The sequence below is a fragment of the Vipera ursinii genome (genome assembly GCF_947247035.1).
Source record: "Vipera ursinii genome assembly, chromosome: Z".
Lineage (NCBI taxonomy): Eukaryota > Metazoa > Chordata > Lepidosauria > Squamata > Viperidae > Vipera > Vipera ursinii.
In genome coordinates, this window is record NC_139517.1 from 49,636,794 (window position 1) to 49,650,772 (window position 13,979).

The following is a 13,979-nucleotide window of genomic DNA, read 5'->3' on the forward strand; positions in this document are numbered from 1 at the left end:
ACGGAAATTCTGGTCCCAGTTATAGTCACAAATTGAGGATTACTGGTAGTGGTAATCCAAAAAACGTTACAAAAGTATTAGAGTCAAACAATTATATTAAACTGATAGTTTCTTGCATAAAACTCTGTGTCTTTCTACAGCTATGAGTGAGATACTGGGTCTTATTGAAATATGATATAGGTGGAACTCTGTCAGATATCCTGAAATGGTAGATAGTGATGGGTTATTGAAAATAGTTACCAGAATCCCATATTTGACAATAAAATTACCCAAATAAAAGGAAGAAATATACTTGCACCGTTAGTTGTTTGTTCTTATTAAGTGCAATAAAAATATATGATGGAACAATAATAATATATGATGATATAAGAATATTTGATAACCTGAAAATCTTTTATTATACTACAGAAACTAAGAATATTTGAACTGAAATTGGTAGAAAGCAAATCATTTCTCACTTGAATTGGTAGCATCCAGTAACTCACCCTTTGTAAGGAGTTTCTTGCCTTTGCAAGACTATATGGATGCCTTCAAATTCTGATATTCCAGAATGTTAAAATGTCCTGTCTTGATTGTTCTCTTTTATACCTTACATTTTAGGATCTGCTGTTTGGCAGCTGATAGCATCATTTTTGAAACTTCCAATATCTGGAACTCATTGTATAGTTGGTTCTACTATAGGTTTCTCATTAGTTGCAATTGGCACACAAGGAGTCCAGTGGATGGAACTTGTCAAGATTGGTAAATTACATTCTCTTTATGTATAACATGCAATGAATTTTAAAAAGTGTTTTGAAAAATTGTGATAGTTATATTCAAGTAAGTTTTGTCTGGAATGCTACTGTTTGTAGTTCAGACATCACTGTAAACTATAGTTTCATTAAGATAATATACAAAAATTAGACTCTCCAAGCAGCGTAGCCAGAGATGCACAGGAATTCTGATAATTAAATGCCTATGTATCTATAATGTATTAGGTTAGAGGTTAGCCATTTAGAATTATATTAATCTCTGAAAGGAAATGGGAGAAAAAGGTCATATGATTATTTTTGTTCTAACGAATTTCAGGGTTAATTAAGACAAAAGACACAATTTTTTTCTTCCATTCAACCATGTCCTATTCTCAAAGATCAGTTTGACAAGTCCCTGAGGTTTACTTGGCACATTTTTTTTCAAAAATGGTTTGCCTTTGCCTTCTTTCTAGGGCTGAGAGAAAGTTATTAGCCAAAGGTCACCTTGGTGGCTTTGTGCCTAAGGCAGAACTAGAACTCCTAGTTTCTAGCCTGATAGCTCGAGGTAGCATTTCTCAATCTTAATAAATTTAAGATAATGTGGACTACAGCTCCCAGAATTTCCCAGACAGCAAGTTAAAGTTGCTGCAGTTGAGGAACACTTTCTTAACTACTACAGCAAACTAGCTCTCTTATGTAACATAGCTGCATTAAAAAATAAAGTATTCTTAAAACTCTGTTAAGCTATGGAAACTTTTAGTATTACTGAAATGTTATGTTGATGTATTTCCACAACCAATTAAATTTGGTAAAATTAGTTGAGGTAGACCAAAATTAGAGAATGCATATTGGTTTAACACAATGTTCAGCGGAATCTTGTTATGTTTATATTCGTTATGTTTATATATTTTATGTGTTACTGTTATTTTTAAAAGATTGCTTAAGAATTTAAATTATAAATTCAGTATTTATAAACTTCAGTAGTACTTTTGTTTAGTTAATTTATATGACATTCTTTATATTAGCCGATGAACCACTTTTACATACGTACATACAAACATTTTTTTTCATTTTAAAGGGTTTTTTTAAAACTTCAAGAAATTGAACTCGTGTTGATTTTAAACAGTAAAAGCTATATGGAAAAAACTAAAAAAGTAAGATGAACATTTTAATACAAAGAAAAACTAAGCAAACATGACTTGAGAGCACAAAGTAAAAAAAATTCTTATGAAATTTTAGAATTGCAAAAAAAGCATATTTAAGAGTACTTTTAAATATAAACTTAATTAGTATAAGAGACACATAACATCTCTATTGAAATCAGTTGGATTCAAACATCTTTTCCTTGGCTGAATTTTACATTTTTTAAAAATGACTTTGAGTCTGAGGGTGAAGGTTCGTTCTCTGAGCTTGTAGTTTGGTTTATGAAGTTTTCAGTACCGGACTAGGTAACATCTTCAGCGGCTTTTAGGGGTGTCTATGTCAGTTACCTAGTTCGGTACTGAAAAGTTTGTAAACCAAACTACAAGCTCAGAGAACGAACCTTCATCCTACACTCAAAGTACAGATATCCACCAATATTGCAAACTTTGAGTCTATTTAAATAATTATTAGAAACATAAAGAACAAGTTGTTCTTTGGCAGAATTTTACATTGGATGGGACCTTGCCAATTATTGAATATAATATTTCTTTGAATTTATATTCAGTTGCTTCCTGGTTTATCTCCCCGCTATTATCTGGTATGATGTCTGGTGCACTGTTTCTCTTGATCAGATTTTTCATCTTAAATAAGGTTAGTACTGTTGATACTATAGCAATGCATTGATGCTATTTGTTATATCTCGTTCCCATTTGGCACACTGAAAGGCTTTATTTGCTATAAAGGTGTGGCATTTAAATGATGCTTATATTTATTTTGCAGTATGTCTACACACTAATTCATAAGAACTGAACAATAAAATTGCCTTAAAACTATAATGCCAATAAGTAAAATGAAAATGGTATGCAAATTAGAATGAAATATAAGCAGTATGTTAATTTCTAAAGATATATCTGATATTTAAGCATTTGTATAATAATTGCATAATAGTATTTGTATAATAAGGTCTCCATACCTACAGTTGCAAGAAAAAGTATGTGAACCCTTTGGGATTACATGGAGTTTTGCATGAATGGGCCATAAAATGTGCTCTAAACATCATGTAAGTCACAACAATAGAAAAACACAGTCTGCTTAAAATAATACTACACAAACATTAGCTGTTGTCATGTTTTAATTGAAGATAAGATGGAAACATTCACAGTGCAGGGTGGAAAAAGTATGTGAACCTTTGGACTTAATAACTGGTTGACCCTCCTTTGGCAGCAATAACCTCAACCAAACGTTTCCTGTAGTTGCAGACCACACCTGCACAACGATCTGGAGTAATTTTGGACCACTCCTCTGCAGAAAACTGTTTCAGTGTGGCAATATTCTTGGGATGTCTGGTGTGAATCGCTTTCTTAAGGTCATGCCACAGCATTTCAATCGGGTTGAGGTCAGGACTTTGACTGGGCCACTCCAGAAGGCGTATTCTGTTCTGTTGAAGCCATTGTTTTGTTGAATTACTTGTATGCTTTGGGTCATTGTCTTGTTGCATCACCCATCCTCTGCGGAGCTTCAGTTGACGGACAGATGGTCGTACGTTTTCCTGCAAAATGTCCTGATAAACTCTGGAATTCATTTTCCCATCAATGACAACAATCTGTCCAGACCCTGAGGCAGCAAAGCAGCCCCAAACCATGATGCTCCCTCCGCCATGTTTTACAGTGGGGATGAGGTTTTGATGTTGGTGTGCTTTGCCTTTTTTCTCCACACATAGTATTGTGTGTTTTTCCCAAACAACTCAATTTTGGTTTCATCTGTCCACAGTATATTTTGCCAGTAGTGCTGTGGAACATCCAGGTGCTCTTTTGCAAACCTCAAACGTGCTGCAATATTTTTTTTTGGACAGCAATGGCTTCCTCCGTGATGTCCTCCATTCTTGTTTAATGTTTTCCTTATTGTAGATGTGTCAACAAAAATGTTAGCATGTGCCAGAGATTTCTGTAGGTCTTTAGCTGACGCTGTAGGATTCTTCTTTACCTCATTAAGCATTATGCGCTGTGATCTTGCAGTCATTTTTACAGGACGACCACGCCTAAGGAGAGTAGCAACAGTGCTAAACTTTCTCCATTTGTAGACTGTCTTACCATGGACACATGAACATCAAGGCTTTTGGAGATACTTTTGTAACCCTTTCCAGTTTCATGCAAGTCAACAATTCTTGATCGTAGGTCTTCTGAGAGCTCTTTTCTGCGAGGCATGGTTCACATCAGACAGTGCTTCTTGAGACCAGTAAACCCAAAACAGGTGTGTGTTTTTAAAGGGCAGGACAGCTGTCAGCAACACATTCAATATCATCACACTGATTGGAGTCAAGGTTGGCTCACTCCTGGCTCCAATTAGCTCTTGGAGAAGTAATTAGGCTAGGGGTTCACATACTTTTTCCACCCTGCACTGTGAATGTTTCCATCTTATGTTCAATTAAAACATGACAACAGCTAATGTTTGTGTAGTATTAATTTAAGCAGACTGTGTTTTTCTATTGTGACTTACATGATGTTTAGAGCGCATTTTATGGCCAATTCATGCAAAACTCCACGTAATCCCAAAGGGTTCACATACTTTTTCTTGCAACTGTATTTGGTTTTAAAATGTAGATCCTCATTTTCTACACTGTTTTGGTTAAAATAATAAATTATCTATTTGATGAATACCTTTTAAAAAATATATATGTTTTATTGATTTTTTTAACATAAACACCTTCATATTTGATAAACAGTGTATTGTCTGGGTTTATGTTTACAAAGTAATCACTAACAGTTAGTTTCTATATTTCAAAGTCCACATAATAGCTTTGCTTGATTTTCTCTTCGCAACCTTAAATTAATACAATTCTTATTAATTTGATAGGTAACAATTAAATATAAAGATTTTTCTAAAATTTCTACAAATAATAATCACATCAATATCATGCTTCTTTTCTATCTAGTCATCTTGGTTGCCTCATCAGGAATCCTGTTTACAAATCTTATTTAAATTTATTTTCCCCTCAATGTTCAAAACATTTTTAGTGGTTAAAATTTTCCCAGAGTTAAAGTATTTAAATCTATTTTCATGTCTTAAAAAATAAGTAGGAAAAAGACACAAAAGAAGAAATAGAAAAAGAAAAGATGTAAGAGAGAAAAAGAAAAAAGGGAGAAAAAATAAGAAAATAATATGCTATTTAAAATACATATCCCTCTTGAATTTGTATACAATTATTTCCATTTTTTCTGTTCTTTTTACCCATAACTAAACCTATTTAAATGTTCCATTTAATAAATCCAATCATCTAACCTTTTAACTCTATTCAAAGCATTTCCCCTCTTTTTAGTTATCCATTGGAATTTTCTTAAAATCAATTACATTTAAATAAAAGAACAAAAAAGAAAAGTATTGTCTTACTTAGAGGGTTCATCCCTCTTAAACTAAAATCTTTCTATTTCTTCAGCCATATTCAAACAAGTGTTTAATTTTTAAATATTCCCTCTGATACACCCCATCATCTAATTCCTCAATTCTCACTTTAGCCCTCTTCTTTTGCCAAGCATCTTTCCCAATCAATATATTCCATTGAATCAAAGAGTCTTTCCATAATCTTGCAGATGTTGTTGTGGATATAATAGGCAAATCAAACCTCATGTCTTTATAAAAAGATTTTGCCCCTTCATATTCATTAAAAATTTCTCTCGTCATCCCTTGTCTCCCCATTTCTTGTGGTACTCCCAACAGCTCAGCAGTCCATTTTGTCAAATCCTTTTCCTTATCCTCAAATTTACTTTAGGTCTTAGAATACAAGTTATCTTTTCCATGTTCAATATTTCTTGTAAGTCCTTCTCCACTTGAGTCTCCACTAGTTTATATTCAGTTGTTTGCTTTACATAATCTCTCACTTTTTTGTTTTCTAATCATTTAATTGTTGTGACATTAAATTGAGAATGCAATCCTTTAAATTTTCAAATGCACTTTTAATTTCCTCACGGTTTGAAGTTAGTATCATTTGCATTTGTTGTAACAGAACATACATTTCCTCCTGGTAAGTATTTATTTTTTCTTGATATGTTCTTTCTGCAGATCTCTGATGCTCCATAATGACCAAAAATCCTTTCTCTGCCAATCACTTTAAAGTCACAATTTTAAAAATATTTATAATACAGGAAGATCAATTTTTTCCAAGTTTTATAGTTCTCACTTGTAGATAGTCCTCAATGTTTTCTTTTCTTTTGTTACAGCTGCTCTTTGTTTAGGTCAAAGCCCTGAAGGTCACGACAACAGGCTTTTCTTTCTGGGATATATATTTAGGGCAATATTTTCATCCAACACTAGATGTCAGCACCAGTCTATCTTTCAATTTTCTGTATCCCCCCCCCCCCCCGCCCCTGCTTCTGTTTAGAGGAGGGTGGAACAAAGATCCCCACCTCTCACTTTCGGAGGATTTTTTCTTCTGGGCGTTCTTTTTTTCCTCTCAGGAAATCAGTCAGGTAGAAGAATGAAAATCAATATTCTTATCCAGTTCACACATTACAATCACGCTTAGTTTAGTGCTTTTTGGCTTCGGCTTCATGTAGCTTGGGCTAGAGTCATGACTGACACTAGCTTTTTGTTGGTTTTTTGAGAGCTTTTCTCAGATGTTCAGATCAACCACTATCTCCCCAGGATCGGCAGAGTTTCCTTCCTTCCTTGCCACCTCTCCGGGGTGGTTTTGGGTCCATTTAGGGTCCCCGAAAAGAGAGAAATCAGCCATAGGGCTTGGATCATTTTGATCCCTCAACTGTAATGCTAGCTGCGCAGAACCGGAAGCCTTGATGAATACATTTTAATGCTACTCTAAAAAAATTGATTTGATTAAATTTATATGCTGCCCTTCTCCCTGAGGACTCAGGGCGGCTGACAACCATAAAAATTAAAAAACATAAAGTAAAAAAATTAAAAAAGAATTAAACAATAGATGCAATAAATACAAGACAATTTAACCCAGTAAAAAGCCTAATTAAAAACCGTAGTCAGTCCAGGCCTGCTAGTTGGAACAACCAGGTCTTCAGGTCACAGTGGAAGGACCGAAGGTCAGGGGCCGTCCGCAGCTCCGGGGGTAGTTCATTCCAGAGGGTTGGCACGCCCACAGAGAAGGCTCTCCCCCTGGGGGTTGCCAGCCAGCATTGCCTGGCCAACAGCACCCTGAGGAGGCTGACTCTGGGAGCGAACCGGGTGATGGGAGGTTGACAATGGCAGCAGGTGGTCTCGCAAGTACCCCGGGCCTAAGCCTTGTAGGGCTTTAACGGTTATTACCAGCACCTTGAATCGCATTCGGAGGGCAGAAGCCAATGCAGCTCGCGCAGGAGTGGTGTAACATGGGAGTACCGAGATACTCCCATAAGCACCCGTGCGGCCGCATTTTGCTCCAGTTGAAGCCTCTGGGTGCTCTTCAAGGGCAGCCCCATGTAAAGAGCATTGCAGTAATCCAGGCGAGAAGTGACGAGGGCGTGGGTAACCGTGCATAGGGCATCTCGGTCCATAAAGGGGCACAACTGGCGCACTAGACGAACCTGTGCGAAGGCCCCCCCTGGTCACGGCCATTAGATGATCTTGCAAATTAAGCCGTGAATCCAGGAGGACACCCAATTTGCGAGCCCTTTCTGAGGGGGGCAATACCTCCCCCCATCAAAAGAGATGGAACTTGTTGAACAATACGAGATGCTGGTATCCACAGCCACTCGGAGGGGTTAAGCCTGAGCCTGTACCTTCCCATCCAGACCCGCACCGCCTCCAGGCACCGGGAGATCACATCAAGGGCATCACTGGATTGGCTCGGGGTGGAGATAAACAATTGGGTATCATCCGCATATTGGTGATACCTCACCCCAAAAACCATGGATGATCTCACCCAGTGGCTTCATAATAGATGTTAAACGGGGGAGAGAACCGACCCCTGAGGCACCCCACAAGTGAGGGGCCTCGGGTAGATCTCTGTCCTCCTGCCAATACAAACTGCGAGCGGCCCGAGAGGTAGGAGGCGAACCACCGTAAAACAGTGCCTCCCACTCCCAACCTCTCGAGCCGTTGCAGCAGGATACCATGGTCGATGGTATCAAAAGCTGCTGAGAGGTCAAGTAGGGTCAGGACAGAGGAACAGCCCCTGTCCCAGGCCCGCCAGAGATCATCCACCAGTGTGACCAATGCCGTTTCCGTGCTGTAGCCGGGTCTGAAACTGGACTGGTACGGGACCAGATAGTCCGCTTCATCCAGGAATTGCGGGAGCTGATGCACCACCACACTCAACAACCTTCATTACAAAGCGAAGGTTGGAGACATGACGGTAGTTATTCAACGTGGCCGGGTCCAGAGCAGGCTTCTTGAGGAGGGGCCTCACCACCACCTCTTTTAAGGCGGAGGGGAAGACACCCTCCATCAAAGAAGCGTTGACAACTGCCTGAAGCCAGCCCCCTGTCACCTCCCAGGTGGCCGAAACCAACCAGGAGGGATATGGGTCCAGTAAACAAGTTGTAGTGCTCAGTTTATGCATAATCCTGTCCACATCATTCAGAGTCACAGGGTCAAACTCACCCCAAATGGTATGATCAAGACCTGCCCTCTCCACTCCGCTGAATTCTGCCCAGTCGGAGTCCAAGCCAGTCCGGATCTGAGCAATTTTGTCCTGCAGATACTGTACAAATTCCTCAGCCCTACCCTGCAAGGGGTCATCCCTTGGTCCCTGGTTAAACAGTGAGCGGGTCACTCTAAACAGGGCAGCTGGGCAGTTATCTGCGGATGCAATGAGAGCGGAAAAGTAGACAAGCTTTGCCACTTCCATCGCCACTAACTCTCCAGGTACAATAATCATTTTTATTGAATATAGAGGGACACATTAAGTACAAGTAGTCATTGACTTGTGATTGATAGCATAGCAATCTTTTCACATACCCCAAAATGTACTTTTGGCTGGGTCCTGAATTTATGACTACTGTAGTGCCCTTATGACCAACCCACAGGGATACTGCAGTGCCCCCCTGCCTATCCCCTCCCATTCGTCACAGCCATATCCCCTTTTTCATCCCTGAGCCACCCAATGCTTCACTTAACCCAGATGGTTATTTTAACTAATCAAGGAGAGAAGCAACCTGGAACTAAAGAGAAACTTTCTAACAGTGAGGACAATTATCCAATGGAACAGCTTGCCTTCAGAAGTTGTAGGTGCTTCATCAGTGGAGATTTTTAAGAAAAGACTGGACAGCCATGTATCTGAAATGGTACAGGGTCTCCTGTTTGAGCAGGGTGTTGGACTAGAAGACCTCAAAGCTCTATTCTGAGTGATTGATTGATTGATTGATTGATTGATTGATTGATTGATTGATGACTGCATCAGAGAGATTAGGAAGGGAATTGTTAAGTGAGGCAATCTTGCCTAATCACCATCATGACTTGCAATCATAATGGCTGGCTCTGTTATGGTTGTTGGTTGAGGACTATCTGTAGGATTTAAGATGAAAAGGAGAAAAATCTGCACAGTCCCATCTTTCCCAGTATTGTAACTACAATTATACAGACATGTCAAACACAAGGCCTGCGGCCTGGGTTTGGCCCCCTGTGTGGTTCCATCTGGCCCGGGGACCTGCTTTGGAAACAGTGAAGGACCGGCCCACCGCACCTCAGCCCGACCCAGGCTGATCGGGCACTGATCTGCAACCTGGTTGCGTCCATCTAAGCCAGAACATGCTTAGTCTTAGATCCACGGAGAAGTCCTGCCCTGCCCCCTAGGCGCACATGCAAGCGGAGTCCGACATCCCTGCTGGCTGTCTTGCCCCACAGGCTGATTTCACCCAGGACTCAAGTGCTGGTTGTCTCCTTTGCGCATACCCAGGGGGCGGGGCAGAGGCAGCGAGGTAGCTCCTTGTTGATTCCAGAGCTACCCCATGGAACCTTCATTCTTTTCTTCCTTCCTTCTCTCCTTCTCATCTCTTTCCTTCCTCCGCACTCAGGAAAGCATAATGGGAGGGGGAGAAATCGCCAGCGCTGCCATGTTGCTGCCAGACTTGCTATGCCACGTGGGCGGGCAGGGCGTGCCCTGATGAAATGAAAGTTTCCTGGCTCCGAGGCTGGAGGTGGTGGTGGGAGGGGTAGCAGTACTGGTCTACAACCTTGTTGCGTCCATCAAAGCCAGAATGCACTCACCCTTAGATCCATGTGGCAGCCCTGCCCCCTGGGCATACGTGCAAGTGAAGTCCAGTGTCCCTGCTGGCTGTCTTGCCCTGCAGGCTGACTTCACCCAGGATGCAGGCGCTGGCCATCTCCTGTGTGCACACCTGGGGGGCAGGACAGAAGCAGTGGGGCAGCTCCTTGCTGCTTCCAGGGCTGCCCCGTGGATCTAAGGCTGAGTGCATTCTGGATTTGATGGACACAACCAGGTTGTAGATCAGCGCCAGCACCTCTCACCAACACCTCCAGCCACTCACCACTAGGCTTTCCTTTCACCGGGACAGCCCCTGACCGCCCATGTGGGATAGCAAGACTGGTGGCAACATGGCAATACTGGCAATCTCTTCCCCCTCCCATCACACCTTCCTGAGCGTGGAGGAAGGAAAGAGATGAGGAGACGAGGAAGGGAGGGAGGAATGGAGGGAGTGTGGGAGGGAGGAGAAAAGAAGGAAGGAGAGGCAGCTTGGTTGGAGATGCCCCAGTTCATGCCCTTCTGCTTCAATCCTGGATCCATTGAGAATTGGGCTCAAAGCAATTTTGTGTTCTCTTTTGTCACAGACAGGCCTTTATTGGCAATCCAAGTTAACACTGGTATTCTTGATTGTTATCTCTTAGGAAAGTATCCCTTCCTTGTGTTGCAAACAGCCATTTCCAGTGGGGAAAACAGGACAAAGCAGAATAGGGGAAAATATTTTCCTTTGCTATATTTCCAGTCTGAATTAGACCAAGGCAGGACAGCCCTTTTAAGGATTATGTATTAATAGAAAAGTAACTAACTTACCTCTATTCGTAAATGCTAAAGCCATTGTACATAAAAAACAGAGAAGCTCTGATCAACTATCACAGCCACCATTTTGACAGTTCTGATGTACTGTTGTCTGTGGATGCCCCCACTAAATGTAAGCATGGGATAAACTAAGCCTGGTTTGTTCTCGGTCTTTTAAGTGGCTACAGACTACTAGCAAAAATGGCATTTGATCACAAGGCAAAGAGGCATCAAGAAATGTTTCCCCTTTTGCATTTGAGCATCCAAGAACGGACAGGAAAGGAGAAAGGGAAAGACAAAAGACAAACAAAAAGAAGGAAATAGGGGAAGGAAGGAAGAGGGAATGAAAAAGAAGAAAGGGGGGAAAGGAAGGAAGGAAGATAGATTATAATGAGAGGGAGGAACGGTCTGAGGGAAGTCCTGCCTTAGCACTTGGCCCCAAGCAGCCTTGCTGCCCTTTTGCCATCCCCTTGTCCCCTCCTCCTGACCTCTCCTAGTAGTCTCCCATCCTATCGCTGAGGATGCTTTGGTTACAAAGCCAGGTTTCCTCACATGGAGAGGGAGTGGGCTTCCCTCTGACCCACACATTTTGCCATCCCACAACACCATGAGCAACTTGGCCAAGGAGAGTGAGCACAGCAGCAGCAGCCTCGAGGAGGAGGTAAGCGCAGCTGGGTGCCCCCTTGGGGAAGTGGGGCTAGGCTAGGCTGGGCTGTGGGGTCCCTGAACTCGAGGGTTGGGTGCTTGACCTCCACTGCCCAAGGCTCTGGGCAGTCTGCGCCACCATCCAGGACCCCTCCTGCATGGTGTGAGAGGGACGGTGAGGCTCCTCCTGTGGACCATGTCCCAGCGCTCGCCCCAGTCCTGCCCTCCATTGCTGGAGATCCTTGGATCCACCCCAGGCCTTCACAGGCATCCCTGACACAAACGATGTTGAGCTGGCCACGTCCACTCAGTAGGCCCTGCCCACCCCAGCCATGCCCACTCAGTAGGCCATGCCCATGCTAGCCACACCCACCTGCCCCCCTGAGGGCAACCACAATGCTGATGCGGCCCTCAATGAAATTGAGTTTGCCACCCCTGCTTTAGGTATATATGTTTTCTACTCAAGCTACTGTAGTGGCAAAGCTCATCTGACCTCTAATAATGCAAGACTCAGTCTCCTCTCAGAAAAAAATATTCCTTATTTTGTGCAATATGTTCTTGTTTGGCAGAGAAACATTTGCCCCAGATGTAAATATGTACATACTTGATCCGAGTTTTTTTACATTAGACTAATCCTCCATAACAGCCTGGAATAAAACCCACAACTGTGTTAATTTTGTTTATGAAATGAAACTGAATTGGTATATTTTATTGATTTTAAAAAATACAGCTTGCTAAAAAACTCCATATTTTTAAATGGAAATTAAATAATGAAAGAAGATTGTATTAAGTTTAATAAATAGATAAAAGTAAGAAATTTTTGAAAAAAAAACATTTTGTGGCCTGATTCCTTTGTCCCTACTGATCATGAAGTTCTATTTCTTCCTCCAATTGTTGCCCTTCTGTTCTTTTTTATTAGCCTTTTCACATTTACACTTCCTTTACTTTCCCTCGTACAACCTTGGTTTCAGTTATAGGAAGTGTAAGAAAACCAGGCATAGATCTTGTGCTAAGCAACAGTTAGTAAACTTGAAAATAGACACATTTCTGGTCTTTTACCATTATGTCAAAAAATGAAAGGTAGGGAGATAGAAGTCCAGTGTTCACTGTCCCTTATTTCTGGCATACTAAACTTGCTCCCTAGCAAGTTTTTGTATTTTCCCTTGCATAAATAGTAAGAGAAAAGTGAAGAATTTATTGTAGGATTTAAATATTTCCTTGAAAATGGAGGGCATTCTATTGAAGGTACAACATTACAAAGAAAGATGCTATCTTAGCAGCTGATCCTTGGCTGGGCGATGAAACAATAGATAATATGGTATATGGTAAGGTGAAAGTTCTTGGAAGTAGCTCAAAAAAGCAGTATTTTGAACTACCATTCCTTTCAGCTATTATATAATAAATAATAGCAAACATTAAATCTGTTTGGGTTTTAAACTCCTTGGTAGTTTATGAAGAGGTCAAACATCTTTTAATAGTTGTATCTCCCCATTTTTACTTGGGAGGTGAGTTCTTGTAGAATTTTGTCTAATGCTTTGTAATGTCTGTTCAAGATAACTTTCTGTATACTCAATCCTGAATGGATTGCTGAACTAGCAAGACAGGTGAGAGAATAATAAATTACGGAATAGACAGAGAATGTATTTAGTTTAGTGGAAAGAGTTCAGATCTTTGAATCCTATCACCATTCTATAAAATGAAGTATGTGCTCCACTCTTTGAGGCTGATGGGACCATCATTTTTGTTCTATATGAGAATAATATATATATATATATAGAATATTATATGTCTCCCTAGTAACAAACTTATGTATATTGAGTATCAATGAAAATTTTTGCCTTTTCTAGCGAAGAAAATAGAACCAGCCAAAATTTACCTTCTATAATTTTAAAATTAAATCATACAGCAGATCAACATTGTATATACTCATTTTGTGCTTATGATGATGGGGCTGATGTCAGAATTCAGAAGCCACAGGTTACCTTTTGATCAGTGCAGTGTTTTTCCAAGCAGACTGAAATAATTTTTGTATTAAAAATGTTTAGAGCATGATGCATTGATTTTTCAAAAAACAATCTGATATTATTAATTACATATAAAATATTTTTAATATAGGAAGATCCAGTACCAAATGGTCTTCGTGCTCTTCCAGTGTTCTATGCTGCTACAATAACTATTAATGTGTTCTCCATAATGTATACAGGTGCTCCAGGTGAGTTGATGAAGTCTACTGTGAAAAGATTGTATTGTTCTTTGTGACACAGAATATAATTTGTACTATTCCCACTTTAATTTAGACTGGCTTTTATTTCTATCAAAAGGTTAATGTCTGCAAGCAAAGATTTCTCCAAAAGGACTGCTGATTAAATAAAAAAATTTTAATCCCATTTATATCCCGCCCTTCTCCGAAGACTCAGGGCGGCTTACAATCTAAGCACAAATCAATGTACTTAGCAATAGCCTTCATTCTATGTATATGCCTGTTTATTAGGGCTTTTGCCCCCCCCCAAGCGGCATTATTA

At 40.5% G+C, this 13,979-nt stretch overlaps 1 protein-coding gene across 18 annotated transcripts in view; it reads left to right on the plus strand.

The window, feature by feature from the left end:
* SLC20A2 (solute carrier family 20 member 2) overlaps nucleotides 1-13,979 on the plus strand; it is a 100,496-nt gene that overhangs the window by 58,330 nt on the left and 28,187 nt on the right. For 17 of the 18 annotated variants that reach the window (XR_014494181.1, XR_014494182.1, XR_014494183.1 and 14 more), the window contains 3 exons: nucleotides 601-741; nucleotides 2,440-2,525; nucleotides 13,573-13,669. Coding sequence is in view for 15 of the 18 variants with exons in the window: in XM_083377096.1 (XP_083233222.1) it covers nucleotides 601-741; nucleotides 2,440-2,525; nucleotides 13,573-13,669 (324 nt within the window). In the remaining 3 variants the exon portion in view is untranslated. Of the gene's footprint in view, nucleotides 1-600; nucleotides 742-2,439; nucleotides 2,526-10,469; nucleotides 11,474-13,572; nucleotides 13,670-13,979 lie in introns of those variants that run through there. The other variant, XM_083377094.1, reaches the window with a different exon arrangement.